At 46.6% G+C, this 13,074-nt stretch overlaps 3 protein-coding genes across 3 annotated transcripts; 1 reads left to right on the forward strand and 2 right to left on the reverse strand.

Annotated features, from left to right (window-relative positions):
* Positions 1–4: 4 nt before the first annotated feature.
* Positions 5–3,294, reverse strand: N7503_005427 (Male sterility NAD-binding; the record flags this gene model as incomplete). Its single annotated transcript, XM_057064974.1, has 4 exons — positions 5–394; positions 462–2,620; positions 2,702–2,963; positions 3,010–3,294. The coding sequence occupies 4 exons, from the start codon at positions 3,292–3,294 to the stop codon at positions 5–7; spliced, it is 3,096 nt and encodes a 1,031-aa protein (XP_056922717.1).
* A 2,705-nt stretch (positions 3,295–5,999) lies between these two features.
* Positions 6,000–11,313, reverse strand: N7503_005428 (uncharacterized protein; the record flags this gene model as incomplete). Its single annotated transcript, XM_057064975.1, has 16 exons — positions 6,000–6,302; positions 6,360–6,512; positions 6,569–6,754; positions 6,804–7,317; positions 7,382–7,782; positions 7,836–8,909; positions 8,972–9,154; positions 9,203–9,271; positions 9,327–9,396; positions 9,446–9,504; positions 9,560–10,208; positions 10,284–10,391; positions 10,451–10,716; positions 10,766–10,869; positions 10,922–11,118; positions 11,174–11,313. 16 exons carry the CDS (start codon positions 11,311–11,313, stop codon positions 6,000–6,002), a joined length of 4,476 nt encoding a protein of 1,491 aa, XP_056922718.1.
* Positions 11,314–11,837: 524 nt separating this feature from the next.
* On the forward strand, positions 11,838–13,019 carry N7503_005429 (IGBP1/TAP42 family protein; the record flags this gene model as incomplete). The annotated part of the gene is made up of 3 exons (XM_057064976.1): positions 11,838–12,049; positions 12,105–12,381; positions 12,441–13,019. 3 exons carry the CDS (start codon positions 11,838–11,840, stop codon positions 13,017–13,019), a joined length of 1,068 nt encoding a protein of 355 aa, XP_056922719.1.
* Between the last annotated feature and the right edge of the window lie 55 nt (positions 13,020–13,074).

A 13,074-nucleotide genomic window follows, 5' to 3' on the forward strand; every position in this document is an offset into this window, starting at 1 on the left:
CGGTTCAAAATTTCCATTGATTCATCCAGTTCTCCATCAATGGAGCATCAATGGCCTTCAGCTCTCGCAAAGACTTACTGGCGGTCTGTGTCTTCGTTGTCTCGGTCCATGGACCTGCCTCCTCAACCGCTGCAAAGGCCTGGAAGAAGTCCAAGATCTTAAGAGCGGGCTTATCCTTAAGGTCATCCTCAGTAGGATTGGTGAAGCTTTCTAAAGATTCAATCCATGTTGGGAAATCGACAGGCTCAGCATCAAAGTACTTCGTCATGGCAGGGATCAACGATGGCCATTCCGTTACTCTGGGGTTAACGATGTGGAACGCAGCACACGGCTCATCCTCTTGTGTAGTTCGTCGGGTCCGAACTGTCTCGACAATCACCTTAGCAGTGATATCCTATAAGATAGGTAGCGTTAGATAGATAGGTGACCGTTATAGTAAAAAGAATAAGCACAGCACATACCACTGGGACCCACTGCACAGTAATCGATCCCAAAGACTTCGGAATCTGCTTAAGGGTTTTAGACGTTGCAACCAATGACGGGAGCCATTCTTGCTTATTCCACATTCCCTTCTCGGTTGTTGGACCACCAATCTGTCCCACGCGATGAATACTGGTAGGAACGCCAGCTCGGGCAGAGGCGGCTGCGCAGATTCTCTCAGACACATGTTTTGACTCTCCGTATCCCTGGCGAAGAGCCGAACTGGGATCATTGTAGATCACCTCAGGAATGGATGGCCCACGCTCAGGACTATATCCCTCAATAGTGGAGATGGACGATATGAAATGAATATGGGCATTTCGATCGCTGGCAATACTGAATTCGACTAGCCGACGCACTCCCTCGATATGGGTTTGCTCAAAGGCCTCCACTCTGTGATTGAAGTTGACCTTCCATGCATTGTGGATGACTGTGTCAACGCTCTGCAAAAGCTCGTCATATTTGGAATCCTCCAGACCAAGTCGTTCGGCCCCAAACTGAGCTTGGAGAAACTCTACTCGACGCGGAAACTGCTTAAAGTAGGCGAGACCTTTCTCTTGCAGGCTCGACAGCTGTCTTGCAGCCGCATCTGCAGATCGGTTGAGGCAGTAGATCTTGGTAACACTGAGATCACGAAGAAGCTCAGCTAGCAAATAGGCCCCAAGTGAGCCAGTAGAGCCAGTGAGAATGACTGCATGGCTTTCTCCGAGATCATCGGTGTATTTTCCGACCAGGTCCGCAATCCTTGCTTCCCGCTCGCTGTCGCTTTCCTCGGCAACCTCAGCGGGAGCTGAACCTTGACCTTGAAGAAGATCAGAGATATATCCCGTGAGCTGAGCAACTGTCGGTCGGGAGTAAAGCTGTGGACTGCCGAAGGCAGCACCCAGGTCGGGACGTGCAGTCCGAAGAGATGCTTGAAGGATCTGCCCTAGACGGAGTGTCTGGAGGGAATCAAGGCCCAATGCAAAGACGTCTGCATTCTCATCAACAGTAGGGATATCCAATATGTCCGAGAGAGCTGATGTGATATACGAAGCGACCTCTGGCTGAGTGGCATCTTTGGTAAGCTGTGCAATATCAGCCTGGTCGCCATTGGCATAAAGCCTGTTGATCTCCTCTTCATAATCGGCCAGAACGGAGCGTCTTTTGATAGTTCCTTTTGGTGTGAGCTCAAATGGCTTGGATTGAGTCGAAACGCCGACGCGATTTCTCATCAATTGCGCATGTCCAGGAGCAGCTTCGTTGGCCTTCTTGACAACAGGCCATATCTCCTTGATCAATTCATCTGTGTCGCCATTCCATGTGTCCCAGTGGGGTTCAACCAAAACTGAAGACTGAAAGCGGCCTTGACCAATCACCACAGATCGAGCGACAAGGGGATGCCCAGTAATGATTTCCTCCATAGTAGTTGGATTGAATTTCTCTCCATTGCTAAGAACGATGATATCATCCTTGCGACCGGAGTAGAGCCACAGATAATCTTTCTCGGGGTGAGGAGCAAACAAGTCACCGGTTCGGTACTCGGTCTTGTCGGGGTAGGTGTGGAAGATGCACTGGGCATCACGATTCTTTGCACGGGGGATGACAAGCTCGAAAAGGCCATCACCGGCATCGCGCATATCTAGCCCGGCATTGGGATTCCACTCAAAATATGCCCAGTCTTTTCTGTCTTTGGTTTTTAACGATCCAAGAATTCCAGTTTCACTTGTTCCCAGTACTGTCTGCAAGTGTGTCCATTCGATGATGCGGTCTCCAACTTCCGGGGCCAAAGGTGCGCCACCGTAGGCAATCCAGTCAAAGGTTTTCAAGCACCTGACTCCCAGATCTGACCCGACAAGGTCCTCTAGAATAGAGGGAGGGAATATGCCAACGGAAGGCTTTTTGTCTTCGATGATCTGGGCCAGCAGTTCTGCCGTCATGGGCTTGTCCGGGCTTAAAATAAAGGGCGTGGAGAAGAACATCGGCGAGGTTATATACATAATACCAATGAGATGAAAGAAGGGGCTCATAGCAATTTCGCTTACGCCTCGCATGGCAGAGAAGGTCACACTAGGTGATCTGTTTTCCGGGACTGGAAGACAGCCAAGTCCGTCCATGGCAATAAGATAGCCGTTGGTCATTGGGACTGGCTTTGGCATTCCTATAAGGATAGTCAGTATATCTATCAATGAAGAGGCGCAAATAGTGCAGATTTGTAAACCCTTCGGAATCTCGGTCATACCTGTTGTTCCAGAGCTATGGATGTAGATTGCCACCCGATCTTCATGGTCCTCGGCTGGTTCCTGGATGACAGGACTTGGGGAGCTGTCATCGAATACCTCCCATAAAGTCGGGGCTTCCCAAGCTTCAAGTGAAACATCGGCGATCTGAAGCTCGCTTATCTGTCGGCTTCGTTCCGGAGAATAGACAATTTTAGTACAGCCGGTTGCGCTCATTACGTGACGAGATGCTTGCTCAGAGTTTCTCGTAGATAGAAGCAGTGCCTTGAACATTGTTAGGATGACTTCATGCTCAGGGCAATTCACTCACAGTGTGCCGCAGTCTCATGCACGCTATAATGAACGCGACATATCGAACGTCATTGGTAGCAACATAGGCCAAAGTTTCTGGTTTACTAGAAGGTGCCACATTTTCTTCAATCCAGAGAGCCATGCGATTAGCGGCAGCTACAAGGCCAGAAAAGGTAATGTCTTTCCATCCCTGCGAGATATCGGGTGAGACTGTCTGAACACAATATAGCCGGTCAGGGTCACTGAAAGCTATATCATCGGTAATGCGTAACAAAGTTCGCTGAACAGGAGTAATTGATCCCATAATAGCGAGAAAATGCTGGATGAAAATTTCTAGAACATGATGGTGGGGATCAGGTGGGGATCAGGTGGGTGTTTACTTATAAAAGCTTAAGGATTTTCCTACATGCAATCAAGATACTTCCCACCCTTGGAACCGAGTCTCCACAGGTTCATATGAGCATCTCTGATCTACAAAGCCTCTTGAAACCCCTCTTTATACTCGAGCTCTGATATTGGCTCTGATTGGATAGTCATGCGCGTGAAATCTCCCAATTGACCTGTCTCAAATGCATCTACTCATGCATAAGTGATGACTGCAGATATCATTAGCCAATTGGATTATGATTTATCGCGAACTAGATAATATCGGGCAATGAACAAAGCGCCTCTCTATATTGTTACACCGTTTTAGATATTATGCACGTGCAACTGAGCTTTAGGGTGTGATCTGTACAATTTAAGCCCATAGCTGCTGCATTAGGTAACGATTCGAGTCGATCGATTCTCGACTAAGTCAAAAAAGCAAATTGAAGCTCGTGCAGAGAAGTAGCGGTCAACGTGCTGGGTTCTTTTTGCTTCTGCAGCCGAATCGCAGATTCACGCCATAATACCCACTTTGACCTTGATGATCTACCATATCTGGCTAGATCATCCATAAGCTCTTCATCACACGATGGAACTTTCGTATCCGAAACCATCATTCACGATGGCAAGCCCGATGATATTTCTTGTTGCTCACAAGGGGTATTTGGTTATTTCAAAATGGACTGATATATAGCCACGCAAGAGAGCAGTGTCTTCATAAGTGACGTGGCCAGATACTGTACAACCAGGGGATCATCTATCCACTTTTCGTGCTTCATTTATCCTTCCCCACCAAAAGTGCAGGAAGACGAGCCGAAAAGAGGAGGTGCTGCATTTAAACGCATTTCAAGCACGATTAGCGTACCATAGCCGGGCGGGAGAATCCAGAAAGGGCTACCAGGCATGAATCATCTAACGGAGAACAGTCCTGGAGCGCTGTCCAAAATATATCGCTCGAGCTACTTTGCCCACTTTGCTTCAAGAAACTTCACATAGTTCAGGTCGTTTATCCCAACCTCCATGCCTGAGCGTATGCTGTGGAGACTTCATTCAATATCATTGATATAAGAAGAGAGAAGCCTAGACCAAACGGTCTTAACAACTCTAGGAGAGTCATTTATCCTGGTCTTTCGTCACTAACATAATCTTTTACTCTAATTTTGAGTGACAGGTCAAACTTCTGCAAGGGTGAACTTGTAAATTGCATATTATTAGGAGGTGACCATTCACTGAAACGATGAAGTTTAGTGCATGCCTCATGTACCTGCCCAGGTACCTAGTGTGGATTCGAAGGCTCGGGAAAATACGGTCAGTTCTGCAATGATCCCGCCAAGTTCTTTGAATGACTATTTTAAGCGAGAGAGTGGTCAAGTTTGGAGAAAGTTAAGCCATGTGTAACATGATAAGACCCATGGACTTTACGTTCGGAGAAACCCAGCGAGAATATAGGGAAAAAGTTTAATCTTCACACAAGCCCAAACTAGGCATTCCTTGATGTCACCATTATTCTGTGTACCGTCTTTTAAGGGGTCAATCGCAAGGCTCGGACGATGTAGTACCCGATAATTATGCGAAATATGAGTTGGTCTAGGTTATATTTCAAAGAGAAAATACTGCATGTTGTTGCCCAATTGGGCCTTCCAAATGATCAACTCATCTTAACGATAGACAGCAGACAAACTACAAAGGTAATGAAACTGCCATATTTGACCATGATTGAAAAGCCCAAATGGACAGCCCACGTACCGGATAAATGCAGACCTCGGCCAAGCCTATCGAGGCATTATGTAGGACAGCATAGACAAATATGCAACAAAAAGGGGGTCATGATAATTTTATGCCTAATTTTGAACTGGAAAGGTATTAGCAACAGGCGACGAGTTTCAATTAGCTCTGGGTTGATACAAAATGTCACTGTGGCTCAACAGGGACCGAGGAACCTAATAACTGCTTTCAAGAGCTCATGAACAGGTATAAATACCATGTCCTGTTGTGCTAAAATAAGTTCAATCCAGGAGAAGTTCATACAGAATATCCACACAATCAAACACCAACTCTCAATCTTGACTTTCAAGATGCGTTTCGTCTTCCTTGCCCTTTTTGCCATGGTCGCTGCTGTCATGGCTGACGATATGGTCACAGTCGCCACAAAGGTAAGATAACCCAAAAAAATTAATTTCAATTTCAAACAAGGATCTGATCTCAATATTAGCTCGCAAATGGCGCTGCTTGCAAGCAGGATGGAAGCATGGGAGTCTGTACAAGTAACTTTTGCTTGGTGAGTGACTCACTTAGACTATAGACCGACAGATACGAGTGGGAGGCTAACTGAAGTGTTTAGCAAACCCCCGACGAGGCCACGGGCGTTTGCCAGTAGATGTTACAATACACCGACCTATGTCGGTATTGATACTTTGAGCTTGAGTTCACAGTCAAAGTGATGTGAAGGGACACAGAAATAGGTGATACTTATCAGGTCTTGACACAATAACACCCCCTGCTTTTCACGGCTTTGGGCTAAATCAACTACGTGATCCCCGTAGCAATTTTACTGTCGCGCATAAAGATTATAAAATGAATTTCGTTGCCCTGAAGATAAATTAAAGCACCCAATGCATGTAAACAAAAGGAGAACCGAGCGCATCAAATCGCAGTTCCAGTGTCGGCGCTGTTCACATACCCGATATCAGAGGCACGGCAATCACAGCCATACCTTTTGCGGAAATCATCCCGGAGCATCCCACTTATTGCATCCAAAGCCCTTTCACTCGCCCGGACTTTGGCATATCGGCTTGACGTTCCGGTAGAATCTGCAACACAGATTCCGTGTATCATGACGGCAGCGAGGATGATTGGTTGCTCGTTATCCACTACTGGAAGCTCACCCGACTTCAGACAATAGTTTATGCAGCCATAGACGTTCGTCAACTGGGTGTATAGATATGTCTATTTGATCATTAGTGGAATGAAAGTGGGTTGGAATCAAGGAAATATATTCCTTACCGTCGGGTGTTTGTTGGCAAAGGTGTCGTATAAGGACATGTCGACAAAGTATGGCTTGATGTGACGGCTATAGAAAGTTTCAATGACCGTGTAGTCGAAACCTGAATCGACAAAAATTGCCGCTAGGTATGCCTCAAGCATGTCCGGCAGACACTGTTTTATTGAAGTCAATATATTTGGTACAATCCATCAAATAAAACTGAACTTACCTTTGGGGAATCTTTGGTCCCAAGCCAATAGTCCATAATTCCATTGCTTTCTTCCTCGGCGATCTGAATATCCTCAGCGTACTGGGTGACGCCTGACTGGAGAGGGTTGCTGAAATGCTGGAGATGGCGATGCAGTCCCAACTTCACTGCAAGTGCGCCCAGGAACTTGTTTGATACCATAGCCATCTATACTTTGATCAGAGGCTGTGTACATAAATTCAAAAAGCATGCTTACCTTGTGCTCAGTCAACCACTGTGGATCCTTGTCTGGGAATCGTGCAAACAAGTCCTCGATGCATACCATGTCCAGTAGAGCATCTCCGAGGAACTCCAATCGCTGGTAGCAAGGCACTTTAGCCCATGCAGAGGGATAGGAGGGATGGGTGAAGGCGGAACGGAGCAGAGCGGGATACTGGAATCGATAGCCCAAATCTTGAGAAATCCTGTTGGCGAGATCAATCTCGAAGCCATCAGCACTTTTGAGTTGGTAGGATGGCTTGACGTATGATGACACATAGTCACCCCAGCTTCTTGCTTTGTGGTTCCCACTGTCCACGAAAATAGTCACTGCTTCGATTGCCATGTCAAATCGGCTATTCTCGCCTCCCGTGAGCAATGAAGCTCCGATGAGCGCCTCGCAGACATCCGCAATTGTCTTTTCGCCCAGGGCATGGCTGCTTTCAGATTCAAGATGCCGAAGGTAGTTCCGACCATGAAGAAGCTCAAGTCCTGGTGGATACCATGTGTGCCTGCCATCGCATATCAGTTAAGCTTTGAAAAAAAAAATAGGAAAGCAAGCGAATAGCAAGGTACCTTGAGAAGCCACGGCTCCGAATGTAGGCATAGAGGTTGATATTAGTGGCAGCGTTGAACAAGTTTTTGTTGCAGATGAGACACATTCGGTTGACATGGTAATCATATTCATCATCATCCGGGTTTTGGCAGAAAAGCGAGATGGAAGTCGCCATCTTCAGAAAACTGTCGCCCAGGAATTCAAGTCGCTCATAGTTCTTTCCCATGCCTCGTTGGACATGAACCTGGAGAGCACGATGTTCTTCAGTGTTGTCTGAGTCTTTCGTGAAAGCCTCCAATGCATAGTCCAGTCTAATGCCCAGACCTAGATGCTGACAGCCCTCCAATATGATCATGTAAGACTCGAGCCTGTTCATTATAGCAGGAAAAGCCAGGCATGAAGTCACGATTGGTATGGGGATCTAGCGAGAAATCAGTAACTGAGCTTTACTTCCACGTCAGCGCTGGATATTACCGCAGAAATCATAAGTGGCTCTAGGCAAAGAGCTAACCTCGTCACTTCTGCCTTTTCCGCTTCTGTGGCCTTGTCCAGGAAATTCCTTCGCAGGCAAACACATTCCGCCTGGAATACTGGCTGATCCCAGTCCACGCCTTCCAGGGCTCTTAGTCGGGAGTTTTTGGAAAGACTTAGAGAGTAATTCATGATGTCTTTCATCCACTTTCGACGAGGAGCGTAGGAAGGCGGGGGATCTGAAGGACGGAGTGTAGTTTCGACACTGAGTGGAAAGAAACGTCTCTTTCCATCCCAGCCATCATAGATGAAACGATTCAAAAGAGACCTCGGTTCCATTTCCTTCGTCCATTTAATTTCATGGTTCTCATTCACGAAATTTAAAGTGTTCCAGTCAATAATATCCCGCGGTGAATCGGTAGAACAGATATCCTGGGCATCCGATCTGATTGGAGCCAGCCAGTAGGGGAATTTCTCCAGTACGGGTTCAAATGTCTTGTGAAACACGTCACGGAAAACAGCAATTGTGAATTGAGAAAAACAGGCAAGATCTTCGGTGATGACCGAAAGTGGTGTGTCAAGCACTATGGCTTGAATGCTGGTTTCCTTGTCGTTTTCGAGGTATATAGGAAATGAAGGGATCTGTGGAAGCGGTACTCGGGCCAGGAGTATAATGCTATCATGAACACGATCTAGGGGCTCCTTGGGACAAAATTTGAAGATCATACCATAAACTTTATCAGGCAAGCCTCCTTGGTTTTTCTTCCAGATGGATGGCTTGCAAATCATGGTGTACTGGTTAGTCTTCTTCGACGAAATTGCGAGCTTGGCGTTGCGCATAGCTGGGAGTCGTTTGTGATAGACGGACTTGAAATTGTCATCGAGAAGATGCCTTCTTCTCAATAGCATACACGCATCAAATGCAGCTGACTGCTTCGCCATTATCTTTGTCGATTCCAATCTTCCTATCAGTCCTCGGATTGGCGACTTTTCCGGTAGAATCACTTCACAGGCGAAGGATCCTCCTTTTGCAACCGTAAAGAAAGTTGCGCAAGCAGAAATCTCTTTCTCATATTGCTATTTTGGCGCATTAGCCTCGAGAGAGCTTCTGGGTTTGGATAAAAAAAGAAATGGCCTACCAAAGATGCTGCATAGCGCGAGAGGACATTGATGGCATGGGTGTAAGTCAACTTTGCTCCCGTCGACTGAATAGTGTAGGTCCTTTTCCCTTCGTCTTTTTCGAAGACCTTATTTATGTCTACCTCATCTCCCAGAAGGAGCCGATCCCTAGGGAGCGCGCTGCAGAATGCCTGCATCAGCTTCTGTGGTAATATGTCAGCAAAGTCCGACGCTTATCTAAGTATAATTACCTCTGCCTGCTGAACTTCTTGAAGACGCTTCTGATGGTGGTCATTTTCTATCTCGATCATGTGCACATACTATAACCAGGACATTAGTGATATCTTGAAGAAGCAAGCAATACCGCCCACTTACGACTGACTCCTCGTGTCTTGCACGACCCCTGCTCTGAATGTATTGAATCATGGTATGATAGAGATTGAACCTGCTACCTTTAGCAAGTCAATCAGAATTGGATCAGCTTCATCTCCTACCTTACGACAAGATTGCAATCTGGAATGTCAAGACCCTCTTCAGCAACTGATGTTGCAAACTTTGGGATTATTAGCTTCTCTCTTCAATATCTTTGAAAAGATTATCTCACGTACCAAGCAGTTGATTTCACCCTTTCGAAATTTGACCAGAGCAAGAAATTGTTGACGAAACGTGGTTGATCCTGTGAAGTCGGAATTCCGAACACCAACCAGCAGACCAGGGCGAATGTTTGGGACTCCCAATTCATCACACAATTGCATCAAGATTTTGGCAGTATTGCGTCGCGCAGTGAAAACGATACACTTCGTCTCTTTTGACCGACTAAAATGATGGGTTAGGATGGCCAAGAGAAGTTCCACCTTGGAACTTAGTTGACCCGATTCCAAGGGGTGTTGAAATGGATGCTCTTGCACAGTCTGGCAGACAGCCTTGACTCGCTGGGTATCTCTGACGACACCAGCATGGGCGCTTAAACCTTGGCTGGACTCCTTGTTCATAGTGCCCTCTAGCTTCGGTATGACATCTTCCGCAAGAGCCTTGGCCCAGATTTTATCAGCGCACCAGATTCCCAGCTCTGAGCTAGCATTCATAGTCGATCGGAAAATGGGCTCAAGAGCTTTCAAGTCTCCAAAATCATCCTTTATTCTCTTGTAAAGAGATGTTTCAAAGGGACTTTTGAGTTTCTTGTAGGTCCATGTCTCCTCTGTCGGCTTTCTGATAAATGTCCGCAGGGAAGACAGGTTAGAGGTCGTTGCAATCTGGCTATTCAAAAGAGCTTCAAGCTCACTCCAAAAAAATCAACTCATATCAACATTCTTCGAGACTTTCGACACATACCTGGCGGCTTCTATAACGTTAACTTTACCATCGATCGGAGAGGCTGTCATCCCAAAGATTTTTGGACGTTCTGACGCATCGACCTTGAGGTAAGAATCACGAATGATTCTACTGGTAATGTTAGTCTCGGGCGATTTAAAAATGGTTAAGATCATGGGCATTCTGACCGTGCATATGGATGCTCCTTCTTCGTATGATGGGCCTCATCAAAAATCAACAGGTTGACTTGGTTCATTTTGACAAATGCATTGAGTAGCGCCTGATGGATAATTTCAGCTGTGCACACAATGACCATGTTTGCTTCGAGGTGCCTCTCCCATGTTTGTTGGTCCCAGAGATCTGGGCCCATGGCACCATAGAGATGGCCAACTTCCTGGCTCAGGTTGTTCCGGAGAACAGCTGCTTGTTGGAACACCAGAGTTACACTATCGACCTTATTTCTGTCAATATTAATATATCACAAGGTTCAGTAAGGTTCTCACTAGGAAAATGGCCACACGGTGATGCTTGCCAAGAGACCGTTCGATCAGCTCCTGTTGCAACATATGCTTGAGCAAAAGCACCGCGATGAGGGTCTTTCCGGAGCCTGGTCGTATTGTTAGATTCCTCCCAAATGTCGAGAGGTTAAGTGGCCTCACCGGTATCAAGGACTGCAATGATATTACGAGTTTTTGATCGCTCAAACAACTCGATCTGGTAAGCACGAGGGTCCAGGCTACCGGTACCAGAGTCTTTCTTTGCCACCAAGCTAGCTATGGTGAGCTCGTCGTCCGGCCTATCAAGCTGTCCCTTTTTGGTCTGCTGAATTGTGTCATCATTTGCTCTTTGAGACAATCTAAAATTTGATTAGTGTAGGAAATATTTGATCCCAGTGTATCTGGAAGACTTACAGGGCCTCGAATTGCATATTTTGGGTTCGCCGAGCCTGAAAAGCTTCAATGAGAAGTTCATCCTTCTCGTTCTCACTTTCAGATTGCTCTGAATCATTGTGAATAATAGAGGTACCGCCCCGTTTGCTCTCAGACGCCATGTTGTTGGTCGAGTATGGTGTTCTTGGAGTCTAGGTTAGGAAAATTGCTTTGTGCCGGGCTTGGGATATAGTTGAGGAAATATGTTTAATAACGAATAGATGCGGTCGTTGATAGGTTACTAGAAGAATCTCCCTAATCATTCAATGCCGGTAAAGCCCTGCTGCTCACCTAAACTGGCATGATCTTAGAAGTGATGGCTAAGTGAATGGCCTGGACCCGAAGTATATGGAACCTTGGAAGGTGTGTTCCTTCAAAAGTGAGTGAAAGCAAAGATAATATAGGCAGCAATATGTAGAAGTCCAAGCTACCACTACTTAGGTATGAAGGGACCAAGAACACAACCAGTATAAATGTAAAGAGACTTTCTTCTTTGCGCTTTGATCAGCGTCAGGCGAACATTTGGACATCAAGGTCTAGATAAGATGGAGCTCTTATCGGCTTATCGGCTCGCCAAAACTTCGCAAATCGCGGGGACACAAGTCATTTGCGCATATCCCACTTTTTCCCATACTCGATCAACAATATGGAGCAATCACAGAGTCTTCGATCTTTATTTTTGTCAGCTAAAGAAGGCAAGTCATTGCTTGAGTCACGGGGCGACACCAACACAGCCGCCTACCGCGACGATGTCAATGCGACGATCGCCAAGTTCCAGGAGTGCCAACGACAAATCAGTATTTTGTCGCTATTCAGCTCTAACGAATCCCTGGACGATGTTTCATCTGGTGATCTACAGTGAGAATTCTAATCCGGATACCTTTTTGTTACGGTTGACTGATGTCCTCTGTAGATATATGACTCTGGAATACCACCTTGCCGAACTCATCCAGCGAGGCCCCAGCGCTGACCGCCAATCCGTCCTTCAGAGAGCCCTGGAACAATACGAGAAATTTCTGACGCGTCTTGATGAATATGAGTTATTGTCGAAGGGGGATCGGAAGTTATTCGAGACATACATGGCCAACCCGTCTGCCTTCACATTGGCACCCGTCAACGATGCGGCGACTCGTCGGGATACAAAAGTTAGACGGTTTAGGGAAGAGAAAGAACTCAAGCAGAAGCTAGAGGTATAAAACACGAACCACGGAAGATCAAAATTTCTGGATTAGCTGCTGACACGCTGCAGTATTTGGCCCGAAACGAAGCACAACTCCAAAGCGATAGTGATGCGACCCGGGAACTCTACCTATCCGAACTTCAACTCTATACACACCAGACCTTCCAAGCTCTGGATTTGTTGGTGCAAGAATTGTCTATGCTTTCCGCCATGCGGAATGCACCTATACCGGAGCCGTCCCAAATGCCGCAAAATGATAATCGGCAACGCAGTAATCTGGGAGGCGCCAATTACTCGGATCGCCTGGATCCCTCAATCTCACAATTACTTGGAGGAAGGAATGGTCCCCTATTGAACAGCAAGGGCAGACCAATGCAGCCATTTACCCTACTCGACCGTCGCTCGCAGCTCCAGCAGGGCGTGTTCCGCTCCGGCCATAACCTACCAACCATGACGATTGAGGAGTACCTTGACGAAGAACACAGGAGGGGCAATGTTCTTCAAGGTGGCGAGCAATCCGGAATTATTGCTGAAATTGATGAAGATGATCTAGACAAGGCTGACGAGGAGACCATGAAAGCTCGGGCTTGGGATGAATATGTTGAGGCAAATCCTCGCGGATCTGGAAATACTCTCAATCGCGGTTGATCTCGTGTATAAGTTCCTTTGATAGCACACTTCTGGAAGCGATAGACAGCGCCTG

The sequence above is a fragment of the Penicillium pulvis genome (genome assembly GCF_028828015.1).
Source record: "Penicillium pulvis strain IBT 33274 chromosome Unknown contig_23_segment0_segment0, whole genome shotgun sequence".
Classification (NCBI taxonomy): Eukaryota; Fungi; Ascomycota; class Eurotiomycetes; order Eurotiales; family Aspergillaceae; genus Penicillium; species Penicillium pulvis.